Source organism: Diachasmimorpha longicaudata, chromosome 3 (genome assembly GCF_034640455.1).
Source record: "Diachasmimorpha longicaudata isolate KC_UGA_2023 chromosome 3, iyDiaLong2, whole genome shotgun sequence".
Taxonomy (NCBI): Eukaryota; Metazoa; Arthropoda; class Insecta; order Hymenoptera; family Braconidae; genus Diachasmimorpha; species Diachasmimorpha longicaudata.
The window spans coordinates 5521298-5537327 of record NC_087227.1 but is presented as its reverse complement, the minus strand read 5'-3'; the positions used below and the strand labels follow the sequence as shown (position 1 = coordinate 5537327).

The window sequence follows — 16030 nt, the reverse complement described above, 5'->3', positions numbered from 1 at the left end:
TCACTTCGAACCAAATGAAATGTGTTTCATTAAAATATCCTAAGTTCCTCACCCCATCAAGTACCGAATAAAATTTCCCGCACCTCTCCCGCGCCCATTCAAACCCGACAATCTGATTGGTGAGACCAGTGCTTCCATGCTACAGTCAATATAAAAATCCTCCAGCATTCCCATTCCCTTAGACTGTCCACCAAACTGAAAAAATCTTCAGAATTTAAAGCACAAATTTGCGTATTTTCTTCCCTCTCCGGTCATCAATACAATGACTGATATCGTTGACTTCCTTAATCCTCCCTCATCCTGTCAAAATCAGCTGATCAAGCCAGTAGTGAGCACCGCTGCTCCCCTATCGAGCGGTCGCCAGTACGGGTGTCAAAATAAACCCGCGTGAATGTGAAAACCCGACTCCCCTGTCTCCATAAAACATCAAAATCTCTCAAGGAATCACGAGCTGCGGTGGAAAAGAAACAAATCACGAGAATCAAGAGGCATTTTCACGAGTGAAAATCAAAGCTGAACGACCAGATGCCGGAAAATCTACCTCGAGTCTCACACACTTCAATATGGCTGCGGAAATCAATAATGAGAGTAACTCATCAGAGGATAGAAGAGCATTCGACACAACTTCGTTGAATAAACGTCTGTACATATGTCTCATGTATCAATTCAGAGTAGCAAATTATTAAGATAAATAATATATCTTTTTGATTTACTGTATTTGAACGAGTTTAACGAGTGATTGAATAAATTATCGATAAGAATAATGAGTGATCATGATGTGGAATGACAGAATATAAATCCAAAGTGTTAATTTTCACAATTAGAATTGTTTATTTCATCAGCAGTTCGATCTAGAGTAATGACGAATAGATTTTCAACTGAATGAGTGAATAAATTCCTTAATAATATCATATATTTTTGAAAAATAGAAAGATAATTAACATAATTACAATAACAACAAGAAACGTCGATTGAGGAGGCTATTTAATGTCCATTTACTATGGACTTATTTCTGATGCTCATTCTGGCTGTGATTACATTTATTTGCGGTATAATATGTACTCTGGTCGTGGAATTTTATATACTGAAGATTTATGTCGAGTCAGCACCACCAGCAAAACCACCAGGCAAACCACCGCCGCATGGAAAAGCCGAATTACCTGATGAATTGGTGAAGGATATCAATAAGGAGAGACAGCATTCCAGCAGACAAAATTTACAGGGAAATGAAAATTTAGCTATTAATCTGACACTTCAGTTTCTGTTCAATGAGCTGAGGAATGCTGAACGAGTGAGATTGTGGATGTACAGGAAGTTGAATAATGAATTTAAGGAGTTACTTACGCAAACTACTACTGGTCGTCTGTTTGATAGTGTTCAGGTAATTCGGAATTCGTTGATTTTTGGGGAGCAATTAATGCGGGGGTTCCATTTCCTATTGAAATGTTGACTGAACAATTAGTTTGCTTCTGATATTTTCTGTAGAATTTGCTCGATCCAATTTTTCACTGGATTCTTTTCCTTTTTATAAAGGAAATAACCTGACATAACATTGGAATATTCTTCTCTGTTGACAAATATTAGAATTCTTCAGAAAGTCTCAGAATGAAAATTTGTCTGACTTCTCACAATGAATTGAAACGTGTGGCACCTAAAACATGTTGGTCTAACATTCACGAAATTTTTATTTTATTCAGACATTTGTTTTTGCTACTTAATGAAATTTATTTGTTCAGTAATAATTACTGTTGTTCCAGTTACGTGATTTAGACCTTGGTACGCAGTTTCCTATGATCAAGGGTCTCGAAGTGGCCGATTCAGTAATCAATCGAGACACTGGATTGCTTGAGACTCTCGATCTCTCGTTGGATCTCCATTACTCCGGTAATTTCCAACTGTCTATAGATGTGAAAATGTTACTTGGAAAGACTGCCTACTTATCACTTCAGGGTAATTAATTCCTTCTTCAGTGTTAAATCACAGTAGTGAAGGGGTAAAACCGTTTAAGTCAGTCCTGATAATCTTAAACGGTTTAACCCCTCACCGAGGAATGTTAATGGAATTTTTCTGTATTATTTAATGTTACAGTTAAGAGAGTTAGTGGGAGAGCTAGACTTCAGTTTACCAGAATTCCGTATACTCACTGGTCGCTGAGCTTCTACTCCGATCCAATACTCGAACTGGAAGTTCAATCTCAGTTTCAAGGACGTCAATTGCAGCCCCAGATAGTATCTCTCATTACGGGTCAAATTAGACGGGCAATTAGGAGGAAACACACACTACCAAGATACAAAATGCGGTACAAACCATTCTTCCGACGATTGAATGATGAGGACATTGATCTATCGGAGGTAATTATTCACGAAATCGGCAGTACTACACACATCGTAACACACTAATTGATACAGAGACACTAATTGAGTCAGTTTCAATCAGCTTTCAGCCGATGCAATCAAAATTTTCAACGAAAAATATTTTCCAGAAAAAGTGATTGGCTTGAACTCTTTTCTGCAGAATTTCGTCGTAAAAATCACATTCCATTGAGTTTTATTGAAGTAAAAATTCTACAGAATAGTCTAGTCATTCCGACACATTTGTTCAATAAATGTTCCCTCCTCTATTGAACTAAATAAAATCATATGCTTCAGGTTGTCACAGCCCAACTGACACCTGGTCTTCTGGAGGTCGCCTTGATCGAGGTAGGCAGACTCCATCTTCCCCCGAGTGTGTTCCCAGCCGAAGAACTATCGCAAGTCGATATCTACTGCACCATCAGCGTCGACTCCACCCCCTGGGTGTACCTGACCCAGTACGGAGGGATTCCCTACATGGTCCTAGACCTCATAATCAGCAAGCCGAGTTCCCATCAGCTCGGTGTCGTTTTCAAACAAGAAGTCATTCCCGAAATCGGTCAAAATTGCGTCGTAGTCGAGACTATAGTCTCAGGAAGTCCAGCAGCAATTGCAGAGATGAAAAAGTCCGATATTCTGGTCTCCGTTGATGGTAAAAAAATTTCCAACATGACACAGGTGGGAAAATTGGTGAAGAGTGCAGCCCAACGGAGGTTTATCATCAGAGTTGAGCGAAGATACGTGAAATGTGAAGGTGAAAAAGCTCATGCAAAACCAGAAATCGAGAAAATCTTGACGAATGCTGATAAAAAAGTGAGAAATGAATTGAATGTTGAGAGTCAAGTGAAATTCTCCGATCTGAGGGACTCGGGGGATTTCGATAGTTCAGAAAAATCAGACGGTGGAATTAAATTGTTCAGACGACGTAAGAGCAGTTTTCAAGTCTGCGATGAGTTTGTTCACATTCCTGACACTCCGTCCAGAAGAATATCAACGGCTTCGAGTCACTCCACGTCTAGCAATCCTGTCATCAGTGGTGATGATTTTATGGCTCCTTGTTTGAGTGATTTGTACTCGACAACTACCGAAAAGAATTATGCGTCGCTTATTAATTTTGAAGAGACGAGAAATTTTCAAATTGATAACGAACTGCAGTACTTAAATATTGGGGTCTGGGCCAAGTGTAGGGGCAGGGAGGTGCCTCCGAAGATTATTGGGTACATCAATACTCCTATTAAGCTGATTCTTGCTCAGTGCTCTACCAACACCACTGGGCATTACTTGAAGTGTCAGGCTCTTCTGCCGCCAGACACCGGTAATTTGTGATTACTACTTTCAAAGGGAGAATATTTAATTGTTCAAGTTTAATTTCCTAATTTTTGGGGACGAAAATATTTATCAGAAGATAATGTCGCGTTGGCTACACGCCAAGGCTTGTTATTGGTTTTTTTAGAAGAGAAAAAATTCATTGGAAGGCGTTGAAAAACCTTTAGCTAAGAAATTCCTATGAAATATGCTGGGCTAGAAATTTTTAGAGTAATTTTTATCGAGTCCATTTTGCATAAAAGAGTTTTTTGTTAATTTCAGCATCGAGTTTCAACTCAAAACTACAGGGATATTCGGGTTTCGATCCTACCCTCTGCTATGGGGACATCCTTCTATCTTACGACTGGGTCTCCAGCGAACCGCAGAGAAGGACCACAAGTGCTGACGTCAAGAAAGAAACTGGAACACCGAAGCATGTGCCGCATATTAGTGAAATCGTGGATAAAAAACCTCATGATTTCATTCGGACGCATTTTCATCGAGCAACTCATTGCGACTTTTGTTCGAAAAAGGTAAATATTACGATTATAATCTGGTATGCACTAGATTTTGATGCAACAAGAAACGTATTTCCAAAAAAATCATCAACAATTTGACTGGTTTTATCGTTATCATGATAGAATTTCCAGATATGTCTCTATTCCTTCAGCATGAAAGAAATAAATGAATAATTCCATCTTTGTGTGAATTCCATACCAATCCAAAAATAAAAAAAATGATCTTGAAGAAAAACGAACAACGAAGAAAGGAAACATGTCTGGAAAACAAATTTAGAAAGCTTTTGATTATCCACAAATAAATCTTCTCTTTCACCGTAGATTTGGCTGAAAGACGCGGTACAATGTCGTGACTGTGGAATGGTGTGTCATAAAAAGTGTGAAGCACGTTGCCAAGCGTCTGGCAATTGTGGTGCAGAAGGCTTGGCGACAATGGCCTTTGAGGTAGAGGAAGCTGAAACAGCAGTTAGCATTGCTAGTGATATGGGACCGGAGATATCACTGACCAGTTGTGAAGAAAACGTTCAGGTACTAAATACATAGTACAAGCCACTTCCATAGAAACTATTTTAATTAAAGTCTGCAGCTATGATCTCTTCTAGTCAAAACAGCTGATTAAGGCCATTACTATGTTTATTTATTTATTGATTTATTTATATATTTATTTATTTATTTAACAGCTATTTGTTATCATTTACCAACAATGATTTTGATAAAGGACGAATTTTGATTCATTTGCGCATGAAATTTGAAATAAATAAATGGATAAATAAACAATTCGAGTATCACGTTTGATAATTATTATAAAATTGGAGAATAAAATTGAATGCGTCCAGTGACTATTCAACAATTGACTGATAACGATGTAAATATAGGAGAAATGAAAAATATGGTAGATTTATTTATATTTGTTTTCATTATTTTATTCAAACCCTATTGATAATAAAAAATCAGTAGATTTGATTAACGCATTCTTGGGATCAAGATGGTGGATTAACAACAGCGGATATCAATTAATCAAAGAATTAATTAAGCTTTGGTGAAGAAATAAATATATTAACAATATTTGGAAAACGTTGATCGTTATAATCAGGGAATGATGGCAGTCAAGGCCAGTATAGCAAATACACTGCTGGGATTGAAGAAAGCCGGAAGCACCAGTTGTCTAGCACCACCGACCTCAGGGGGTGGTGGAGGATCGCGAAGTCTACCCCCAAGTCCCTGCTCATCCCGCAAGGTAGACCTTTCACTCTTGGAATTTGTCATTTTTTTTGTGGACGAAAATATTCGGTAGACAACCAAACGCATTCATTTTTTAACACTTGATGTTTTGCATTGAGATTTTATCTATAGAGGTAACCGGTTAACTCATCCCAGGATAATTCATCTCACTGACTCATCCCATTATAACTCATTCCAAATAATATCAGCCCAATACGTATGAAAAAATTAATAGAAAGATCGAGGAGTTCGATAAACAGATCATCTTGGAGTTTTCTATGCAATTTATTATGTTGAATTATTTACTACAGTTTACAGCATATAAAACTGTCATTCCATACGGAGTGACAAATTTTAACGAATAATAAATTGAAATTACATTGAAATAGTAACAAAATCGATACAGTCACTTCAAAATAAAACATCATTGCCATCAGATCGTTCCATCATTCGCACAAAAGCTTTTAGTTGAAGCAACAAAATGTCAAAATTCTCTGCTTCTCTGTGGCATGTTCACCATCTATCATTGATAGAATTTCATCAATTTAAATTGGTAAGTAAATGTTGAATTGATTCAAATAATCTGAACTAACTCCAAATGAAATAACTGGACCATAAGAAATAGTATCTAGACTGCGACACGAGTTTGTCATTGCCTCTTTCCACAATTGTAACAAAGCTTGCAATTTCTTTACAAAAATACGCAGAATTCACTGATTGGAGGACTGGGCATAAGTAGTGAGTTATTTGAGGGTGCAGAGCCAAGCGTCGCAGCCCCCCTGATTTCGGGTGAATTAGATGACGGCCTTATGTCTCGTGCCAAAGAAACTGGAAAATTTTTATTCAAAGATTTACACGCCGAGGAGAGAATTGAGAAAATTAATTCAATGGTGAGAATCAAACAGGAATATATATTCGAAGGAAAATGTATTCGGCAATGCAGTGACAGATGTATCAACAAATTTATCTCTTCGTTAATAGTCTTCAAAATTTTCTTTCCTCTTCACGACTCCACTGCCGAATACGGAACACCATAAATGGATAATTACCAACTAATTCCCCAAATTTGTTCGTATTTGTTGATGCAGATGGGGAAATTGAAAGCGGCACTTGACGTAGAAACTACCTCAAGAGTAGAACTATCTCAGTCCACTGATATTGACAGTGTTAAATTGATAACGCAGAGTGACCTACGAGTCCAGGGACTATCCGTGTTATTATTGCATTACTGCGCTGGTTTGCAGCACGCCCAAGAGCTCCTGAATCGGCCTGAAGTCAAAAGTGAATCACAAAAAACAAAAAGAGAATAATTTTAACGAGAGGAAAAATAATTATCCGTTGAATTGCCTTAAATTCTTTTCTAGCAGAATTATCAACAGAATGGTCAATAATTAAGGCAATTACTATAGTTCAATTTTTTAATATAAAGCTGCTACCAATTCAATTGTTACCGTTTCTGGTATTCACAAAGGAATGATTAATTCTTCTTTTTTAATAACATAAATGTAGTTACGCATTTTTTATCTTTTTTGCTTCGAAATAATTGTACGAATTTACACATGCCAATGTCTGCACATGTCAATTTTAATATAATACTTGATATCATATTCGTAATCATGCACTGACCAATAAAATGAACATTGGTACCGTAACTCTAGCGAAAAAAAAATCAAATTTCAAACTTGAAAAAATTTTAAAATGTCATTTTAACAATTAATCAGAGAACACCAAACGTAAGACTCACAGATGATGTTCACGCGGACGTCTTAGATGTTATGAGGTTGTGATAAAAAAAATAGATGAATAACAGATATATTTAAAAGATTTGACAACATCCAGATACTGTACCGATGATCGACGTAATTATGGAATTATTATCGATATACAATAACGATATTTATGCTTAATGTTATTTATGAGGATGTATATGGTGCTTTAACCGTACTGGCCATTCAAATAGCCAACGAAACGAAGGAATATGAGTTATTATCAACTTTATATGTTAGAATGAAAAATCAAAAAGCAAAAATTATTATAAATTGCGCACTAAAATTGTTTACTCGGAATGATGTATCATTATTGGAGTGTATCGTTATTTTGTTGTAATTCAATAAAATAATTAGATTCGAAAAGTAGCTCTAATAGTCGTAAAGAGTCGACCCAGGCATCGATTCATTAATTGTATTGATTAAACTCGAAACTTCCAATTGGACCTGTCGAAGCTAATTTTATCCGCAGGAGAAAACTAATTTGATTTTGACAGTTTCAATTGGAGATCCTGCAACATCAATTGGGCAACATCCGAGCTTGTTTTCATATTCAAACAATAAAACATATCTGCGTGTTCGCGGACGAATTCTGAGAATGGAAAATAAAAATAAAACACATGGAAAGACGCAAAACGATACCGAAGATACAAAGGAGCCAACGAACTAAGCGAAGTGTATACGTAGACGGGAAAATTGCTCTGTTTCTTTCCATCGACGGTGCTGTCCAAGGCTGTCCAATTTCGACGCGGAAATTCGCACAGCCCACGTCAGAGCACCAAATTCGCAGGAACACTCATGGATTCTGGCTTCAAGGCATGATCTTTCATATTGTGAATCCTATTCTGTTGCTGGGAGTACTTGGGGGTATCGAAAATGTTCAAAAAGTAACATTTTAAATAATTGAATGGAAAAATTTGTGGCAATTCTGATTTTAATTTTTTTTAGCACTTTATATCATTTTGTTATTTGCTCGTTTATGTAGAAACATTGGTTTTGGGGCCGAATAGCAATTTTTGAATTTTTTGTTTGGTTTTGTTAATAAAAAGTCAAGGCAAATACCATCAGAAAAAAATTGAAAATTAAGCCAAAGATATTCTATTCAATATTTGGATAAAATTGGCTTAAAAAAAATTGTACATTTTGCAATTAAATTCTTTCGATCATGTACCGATACTGAGCGAAAAATCGATCCTTCGCGTCCGCTAAACTGTCCTGAAAAGTCATTTTTCACGGCACGCATTGCAAAATAGTAAATTTTCTCACTGCTGTGCGCAAAATCCGGCTTTTCACACGCTGTCACGTAATATTGATGTTTATCGTCTGTTTGGTTTATTCTTCATTTGCGTTATTCATGAAATAAACACCGAGAAAGAATTATTTGGAAAATCTAAAAATAAGATGAAAAGGAAAAGTGTACAAGTCATGGGGGATTTTATTGGGAGGTCTTTCTATTTTCGTTGACCAAAATCACGCGCAGTAATCTTTTGGATAAGATCCAATATATACCCCTCACATATGATAAACAATTTCATCCGTGTTTGGCTTTGGCTATAGTTCATTCCAATGTACAGTTTATAAAAAAAATATCCAGTTCCCGCCGCGATCAAGAACCATTCGAATGCTTGAGTTGTCTGAAAATGTTACTGTTATGAGTTGAAGCCAAGGATAGATGAGGAGTTCCGCGAGATATGACCCTGATATGAAGATATCTTCGATAAGACATCTGCTCAGTACTTTGGAGGTCAATTTCATAAATCCCTGAATTATTTATCAACTCCCTGCTATTAAATTATTGGATTTGGCAGTACTAAACATAAATTAAAAATTCAAAAAATTAAATAGAAATTTAATAGGTTTAATAGAAATTTAATAGGCCCAATAGGTAAAAGAATTATCGCCGACAATTACCGTAATCTTGTATAATCAGTCATTTAATTTTTACAAACTGTCTCCAACGTTTTTACATCAAACTACTATCACTACTATTTTTTTACTTGACTACTAAGCTTTAAATATCTATCTGTTATACATAAAATGCATTACGGTTTATGTGAAATTCTTCATTCGACCTCCGACACAGTATTCGTCGGACAAAGAAAATCCATTTGCCCGAATAAAAAGCTACCCTACTTTGCCTTTGTCTGAAAAACCAAGGAAAATCCGTTCAACAACTTTTGGCAATTCGACAAAATAATATCTTCCACGTGCGTCAACATCGAAATACATGACTTCAACCGTAATTACCAGAAACTGGGAATAACGCGCAAATGTGGCTGTAATGACGTTTAAATCAGGAGTGTCTCAGGTACATTAAAAAAACTACAAAATATAACGTACTCACCGTGAATTGATAAAAATGTAAATTAAAAAATTTTATATGGACCAATCTATTTACCCAATTCCCATCTGGATGCTTTCGAAATTACCATTGAGACAGCGAGAATTGGGTTGGGACCAGAGGTCAACAACTCAAACTATCTTCCCCCCCCCCCTGCCCTTCCCATCAACAACAAAGACGTGATCAGAATGAAATAATAGGAAAATCGCTTTTCTGAGAGCATATGGAATACATTTTCACTTATAAATTGATAATAATTAAATAATATAATAATAAATAATAAATAATATAGATAATAATTAAATAAATTAAAAATAAAAGTCAAAAACAGCCCCCCAACAATGAATTTTCCAATCTACTACTTTTTATATTGATTTAAAATGAATTGTTGTCAACAGTGAATGGCGGTATTAGTCAGACATTTGAACTGTCGATCATGATAGCATTGAAAGAATAATTTAAAATATCAATTGGATGTGATTTTGGAATTGGCCAAAAATCACTAGAAAATTTAATGTACCAGGAGAAATCAACCAGGATTTTTCAACAAATTCGCCGAATTTTTAAAATAAATTTTTCATGGAAAATGTTTTAGATAAAATAGGACTTTTATTGTACCCCTCAGTGTGAATTTGACAGATTGGTTTAGTTGAATAACGTCATTGGTTGAAGGGATCGGCCACGTGGTCAACCCGCGAAGCCCCGCAGTCTACAGTTGTTTTCAAACAAAGGAGGAAACCACTCAGACAAAGTCAGCTGATTCAAGGTACATCTCTTCTCGTGGAGTGGGTGGGTGGGTGGGTTTGGGGGGTGGGAGGAAATACTGTTGAAGGCTTAAATACAACTGTTTCAACGTGTGCCAAGCCAGTGCCAAGCAGCGATTCCTGCAAACCAAAGGAGCGCTGTTCACCGATAGCAACTAAAGATTAAATAATTGGGATAAATTTCACTGGTGTTAATACACTATATTCACCGACTATTCAAACTGTTCGGTGAAAGTCCTATCCTCTTTTACGTGGGAAATGCTCTCATTGTTCCATTCGCGCAATTTCATGTGATTACATATTTTTTTTAGTTGAGTCAGTTCTATTGTTTACACATCTGTTAAAGTTTTTCTGCTCATCGAGGAATCCGGAAATTACGTGAAAATTACGGAAATTACGCTGTTATTATATTCGGGGATTTTTACACTGTTTCGCGTGTGAATAAGTGAAGAAGTTGTATTTCTCTGGTTGAATTGAAATAAATAATAAAAAGGGATATAGGGAGTGAGGATGAAACCACCGACGGATAATAACGAGGGAGTCCAGCAGATTTCTCAGGAAGAGGGTGAGAGAAATGTTGCCACTGCTATTTGTGTGCAATTAGCTGGCAGGGCCATTATTCGAGTTGTATCGAGGTGCGAAGAGGCGCAGGACAATTGTAATTTAGGTAAATATGAGTTAGAAAATAATTTAATAATATAATTTTAATTTAAAAATTAATTCTACTTGAACATTCTAATAAGCAAAATTTAATACGAATTGTCGCAGTAGTTTTGATTAGTTTTTTACTGTCCCTATTTAATTGTTTAATGAAAAATATTTTAGAGAAACAATCCAGATAATTCGATTGTTTTTGTAGAAATTATTTTATTTTCTACAGAATTTTCTTAACACGAACTATTAAAATGCTTTAGTTTGATTGTTTTGATGAAAAGAATTTAGAAAAAATGTTTGTTTATTCTGTAGTTTACTAGATTAATTGAGTCTATTACAGTTCCTGCATTTCATAGAAATTAATAAAAAATAAAATTCCATTAATTATTTATTTTTTCGACCCTTTCACTAACAATAAATTAAATGAAAATTAAATACCTCGCGAATAAAGAGGGTTCAAGGAACAGATGAAAAGATCCTGTTCGAAGCGCACATGATCTTCTGTGAAAGATGTCTTCTAACGAATTTCTCTGAAACTCTTTTCACATATTTTCTGAGCTGACTCTAATGCAATTTTGACATTCTGAGAGATGTTATTATTTTAATTGGCAAATAACATCACGCATTAGGAGAAAGTGGATTATTTGATGATCACATTCCGCCTCGACTTGTTAAAGACGAAAAAAAAATATTTGAAATTATATTCTTTGACAAGTTGAAGTAATTGGAGATGAGAGGTTTATATGAAAAGTTAATTTCCCTTTCGTTGCCGTTGTTTCGTTTGATTTTTTCATCTTTCAATTTGAATTTATTACTAGTTGCACTCAGATAAAAACTAGATACTCATAAAACATAAAAAGGTACTCATTGCAAAAATTAACGCAATAAGTTTCATTTGGCATAAACGTTTACTTAAACGTAAAAAAACTCACGATAATAAATAAACCTGAGACCCACGCTTGGCTATAACTTAAACATACCATAAAATAGCGATCGTAGATCATTTTTTTATATTAATTTTAAGGCATGTAAATATTGTGAATAAAGACTGTAAATTTTTCAATTTAAATAAAAACACTTGGGCACTAAATTAATCGATAACCGTCTGGGAACACTTCGCGTGACCGTTTCTGAAAAGACACAGAAGCATAAGAATCCCAATAATCCGCAGCATTTTATAATTTTTAATCTATAAAATTTAATCTGCCCTAGAAACTCGGGTTCAGGAGCTGCTGTAAGCACTCGCAGTTGAACCCCTGAGGTTACATTCTTAAATTACATTCATTTACAGTCATTAAAATTATATTTCTCTCCACATTTTAATTTTCTAAATTTTCCCTAATTATCAGTAAATCATAGAAATAATTTAAATATTCAGGAACATTATTTTTCAATGTATGAAACCGATTGTTTATCTTTGTGACGAATTAATTTTTCATAAATTCCTAGATATCCTTTAAACCCATCGCCTTCTAGTTTGGAAAAACAGCAATTGTTATTACAAATTAAAGTTATTCTTCGATACATTAGTGATTGAAACAAAGGGCTGCAACAATGATTCATTAAATCCTTGAGGTGGCCGTACGCGGCGTAATTTATTGGAGTCTTGCCCAATGACAGAAAGCAATATAAACTTTTACGATTTGTCTATGTAAAATCGATTTAAAAATTTGTTTCATTTCATTTCCATTGTAAACAAGGATTGAGTCATTTTCCAATATTCTGCGATTCACTGCATTCACTACATTGATAATAACCAATTCTTATCTGTGGAGCTGATAAAGTATCGATCGCAAATGAATCTTTTGTTTTTTTTTTACGAATGACAATTTTTACAACAATTAGAACAACTCGGGGAGTTTTGCGATTAGGCGTCGTATTCGTAATGGAAAATTGCCGAGCGACCTCTGTTATTCAAATTCAAATCGATGAGGTGTTTATTTTTAGCGCGCACTTAAAATAAATGTAATGAAGTAGGGGGAGGATAGAGGAGGGTAGGAGGTAGCTGAGTGCAACTCCTACGCTCTGTCGAGAGGATTTTAATGATGAAAAAAAATTTTTTTTTCTGGGATTAATTGAGATAAACCGGTTGTAAATGGCGAACGCAGTAACAAGAGTCATTTGCCGTTGTGAGGATGCGCAGGAGCACAAGAATCTCGGTAAAATACTGAATTTTATCCCTTCTAATGTTAAAAATTTAATGTGCTGCTGATGCTAAGGTTAAGAAGATGTGGTTAGGCGTGGTGAAATAATTATTTTCATTTCAACAGATTTTTTCAATTTATGGAGTGCAATATTGTGGTTTTTACATTATGGGAATTTTTATTTTGGACCAAAGTTCAATTTGACCATAAATTTTCTAGTAATATGCCCAACAACTAGACAATTTTCTATAATATGCACAATCAATATATTACACTTTACAGTTTTCAATGGTTCAGCTTTATATTTCATTGATCGTTCATCTTCATTGATCATTGATTGTTTTATGAGGGAGGTGTTAATAGATTTATAGATAATAATAATATCTCCCGATAATATTTGGATTTTCCGTCACATATTTAATGATTTTTTTCTTATTTATCTTGTAGAAAACCGCTGCTGGGAAAATGAATGAACATTCTTAATTCCGACGAGAATTAATTGACGTAATTATCAAATTCTACTCAGAAAAAACTTTTACTCAATTTTTTGTCTTATTGAAGACACGAAGAATCGGACATTAATTACATTTCCGCAATGGAAAACGCAATGTGAAAGCGTGAACCTTACGTCTCGAGCGTTTGAATCACTTTCATACACATAGATAACGGTTTTTTTTTTTCGTTTGCATCATCATCACTCGGGCATTTAATTCATTTACAATTCCCTCGTTGCACTTGTTGATTTAATTTTCAGGTAATTCTGAAAACGAATTGTTGCGTCACAATGGTGTTGTAGTTGAGAAAGTTGTAATTCAGGATAAAGCGAAGGGGCGTCTTTATTGACAGCCATTCAAATTCGACAAAAAGCTGATCCCTGCGACGTAATATATTTTTCTTTTTTTCAGATTTGTCTGAATGTCAGTTGATGCAAGTACCGGATGCTGTATATCACCTCATGCGACACACCGAATTAAAATCCTGTGATTTATCTGGTAATGTCATCACAAAAATTCCCCCAAAATTTGCTGTCAAGTTTTCCCTCATTACCGGTGAGTTTAATTTCATTCATTAATAATATTTTGATGAGAATTCACTTTCACTTACTAATGAAGAAAATTTATGTTTTATAGAGTTGAATTTGAGTCATAATCAAATGAGCAAATTACCGGAAGAGTTGGCGGAACTTCAGGAACTGGAGAGGCTCGATATTTCTCACAATACATTTATTGCACTTCCACCGGTTACTTGCCGGATACCACAGTTGAAACGACTCCTCGCCAATAATAATTCAATTATTGGTAAGTACTTTGCTTTACTGTAGATTAAATAACACTTCAAGTATAACAGCCTCTGAAACTAATGTATTTATGGTTAACGAGAATGAATATTTAAATTCAATAGAACCAGGCATTAGTAGTTGAAATTAAGTAATAGCATATACTAATGATTAAAATGTTTCATTCCAGACGTGGATGTAGAGAGATTGAAACGAGCTCCAGCTCTGGAATACGTCGATCTCCGTGAGAACACAATTCCTCCAAAAATCCACGACCTCCTCGTCGTAAACCTTGGAAAATTAAAAATCGAATTGACCCCACGACAAGTGGAAGACTGGGAGGATCTCAACGTTTGATCTTCACCAAAGCAACTTCAGTTTCATCATGTATATCTTAAGACAATGGTGATCAGCAAGGGCGTTTTAGTCTTTGCACTCCGAATCCAACAGAAGAATTATAGGAAAAGCAATGCAATTATGTTGTGCAAAAGAGGAACATCAATCGAAATGAGAAGAATGGAGTTCACGGATTTCTAATGGCGAATCATCAGGACTTATTACAGGAATCTTCGTACTTAAATTACGTTCGTTGCAGAAACAGATTCTTATCGATAATTACAACAATTGATTCGTGTCCAAGAGATGCAAAGCAGTTTAATATTTCTAAGACTTCGATTTTTCTGGTAATGCCAGAGTGAGAGAAAAAATTCGTCTTAAACAGGTGAAAAGGTGTTGTTTATTCGTTTGACGATTAATTATTTGGATTAAGAGATCTGTTCATCACTTTCAGGAAAAAAATATATTTCTCAAGATAAAATTACTCAGGGAATATTTTAGTTGCGAATTGACGAGTCACTGTCATATCAACAAATTATTGTCATTAAGAATTGAGTTTTTTTTTAAGTAGTGGACAGCCGACATAGAAAATTCCTCCGCTTTGTTTCGCGTGAAACAATTATTTTTTTGAGTCAAAAGTCGCTTTCAGCAACACGAATTGATGTTCCTCTTTCATTTTGTCAATGAAAATTGCGTATGTTTACGATTTTACCTAGACATTACTTCGACATAAAAACTATGACTGAAGTCGTACCTGTAATGCGACAAAAATCAGTTTTAGCAGTTTTTTAAAAGAGATTGGTTGATGATACCTTCATAATGAAATATTAACGAATGTAACTGGAAAAATTTGCAATCATTTTAACAATGATAATTTAGTACAGCGTTCTCAAAGCAGTATTACACAGCTAATGAGATCTCATGTACGATTCAAAGACGATTTTTAACTGACTAGATACTAACAAATAGGCTGATAGGTTTTATTTTTTTGATTATTTTGCATACTACACCTGTACATAATAGAAATATTTGCACTGTACAAATATATTTACTACCTTGTCGTTCGTCAATCTAGGACTGCCAAATATTCAAAAATGATGAGTAATGTTCATTTTTTTTACGTGAAAATTTTGAGGTTGTTCTCTTGCAAAGAGATATTTTCTCTCAAATGCTCAATTGTTTTACGACGTAATATTCAAAATTAGTTTATTGACATTTGTATGACGAATAATAATGAGATGTTTCGTATTTAACATGTATTCTTTATCTAGTCAAATTACCCATTGGGTGCACAAAATATATTTACCAATCGAATGAAATGTTTATTTTTTTAGTCCCTCCTCATTCAATGTAT

The 16030-nt window shown here is 34.9% G+C and overlaps 2 protein-coding genes across 5 annotated transcripts; both read left to right on the top strand.

Annotated features, from left to right (window-relative positions):
• Positions 1-179: 179 nt before the first annotated feature.
• On the top strand, positions 180-7530 carry LOC135160958 (PDZ domain-containing protein 8). 2 transcript variants are annotated; one of them, XM_064118147.1, is made up of 9 exons: positions 181-1381; positions 1758-1950; positions 2089-2351; positions 2649-3666; positions 3939-4189; positions 4496-4702; positions 5268-5411; positions 6103-6285; positions 6484-7530. In XM_064118147.1, the coding sequence occupies exons 1-9, from the start codon at positions 1001-1003 to the stop codon at positions 6703-6705; spliced, it is 2862 nt and encodes a 953-aa protein (XP_063974217.1). In that variant the 5' UTR covers positions 181-1000; the 3' UTR covers positions 6706-7530. The 2 variants fall into 2 exon arrangements, with proteins under 2 accessions (XP_063974218.1, XP_063974217.1); XM_064118148.1 differs by lacking the exon at positions 5268-5411 and having other exon boundaries at positions 180-1381.
• A 2825-nt stretch (positions 7531-10355) lies between these two features.
• On the top strand, positions 10356-15995 carry LOC135160954 (leucine-rich repeat-containing protein 40). Of its 3 annotated transcripts, XM_064118141.1 has the most exons (5): positions 10356-10556; positions 10768-10933; positions 13970-14113; positions 14195-14362; positions 14531-15995. In XM_064118141.1, the coding sequence occupies exons 2-5, from the start codon at positions 10777-10779 to the stop codon at positions 14695-14697; spliced, it is 636 nt and encodes a 211-aa protein (XP_063974211.1). In that variant the 5' UTR covers positions 10356-10556; positions 10768-10776; the 3' UTR covers positions 14698-15995. The 3 variants fall into 3 exon arrangements, with proteins under 3 accessions (XP_063974211.1, XP_063974210.1, XP_063974212.1); XM_064118140.1 differs by having other exon boundaries at positions 10356-10933; XM_064118142.1 differs by lacking the exons at positions 10356-10556; positions 10768-10933 and adding an exon at positions 12298-13079.
• The last annotated feature ends 35 nt before the right edge of the window (positions 15996-16030 follow it).

Excerpts from the sequence above, each read along its gene's own strand:
- LOC135160954 (XM_064118141.1), top strand. The coding sequence starts at position 10,777 with ATGAAACCACCGACGGATAATAACGAGGGAGTCCAGCAGATTTCTCAG. Across the intron at positions 14,114-14,194 it reads CAAGTTTTCCCTCATTACCG|AGTTGAATTTGAGTCATAAT; the intron begins GTGAGTTTAATT and ends TATGTTTTATAG. Across the intron at positions 14,363-14,530 it reads CAATAATAATTCAATTATTG|ACGTGGATGTAGAGAGATTG; the intron begins GTAAGTACTTTG and ends GTTTCATTCCAG.
- LOC135160958 (XM_064118147.1), top strand. The coding sequence starts at position 1,001 with ATGGACTTATTTCTGATGCTCATTCTGGCTGTGATTACATTTATTTGC. Across the intron at positions 5,412-6,102 it reads GTCCCTGCTCATCCCGCAAG|AATTCACTGATTGGAGGACT; the intron begins GTAGACCTTTCA and ends AAAAATACGCAG. Across the intron at positions 6,286-6,483 it reads TTGAGAAAATTAATTCAATG|ATGGGGAAATTGAAAGCGGC; the intron begins GTGAGAATCAAA and ends TTGTTGATGCAG.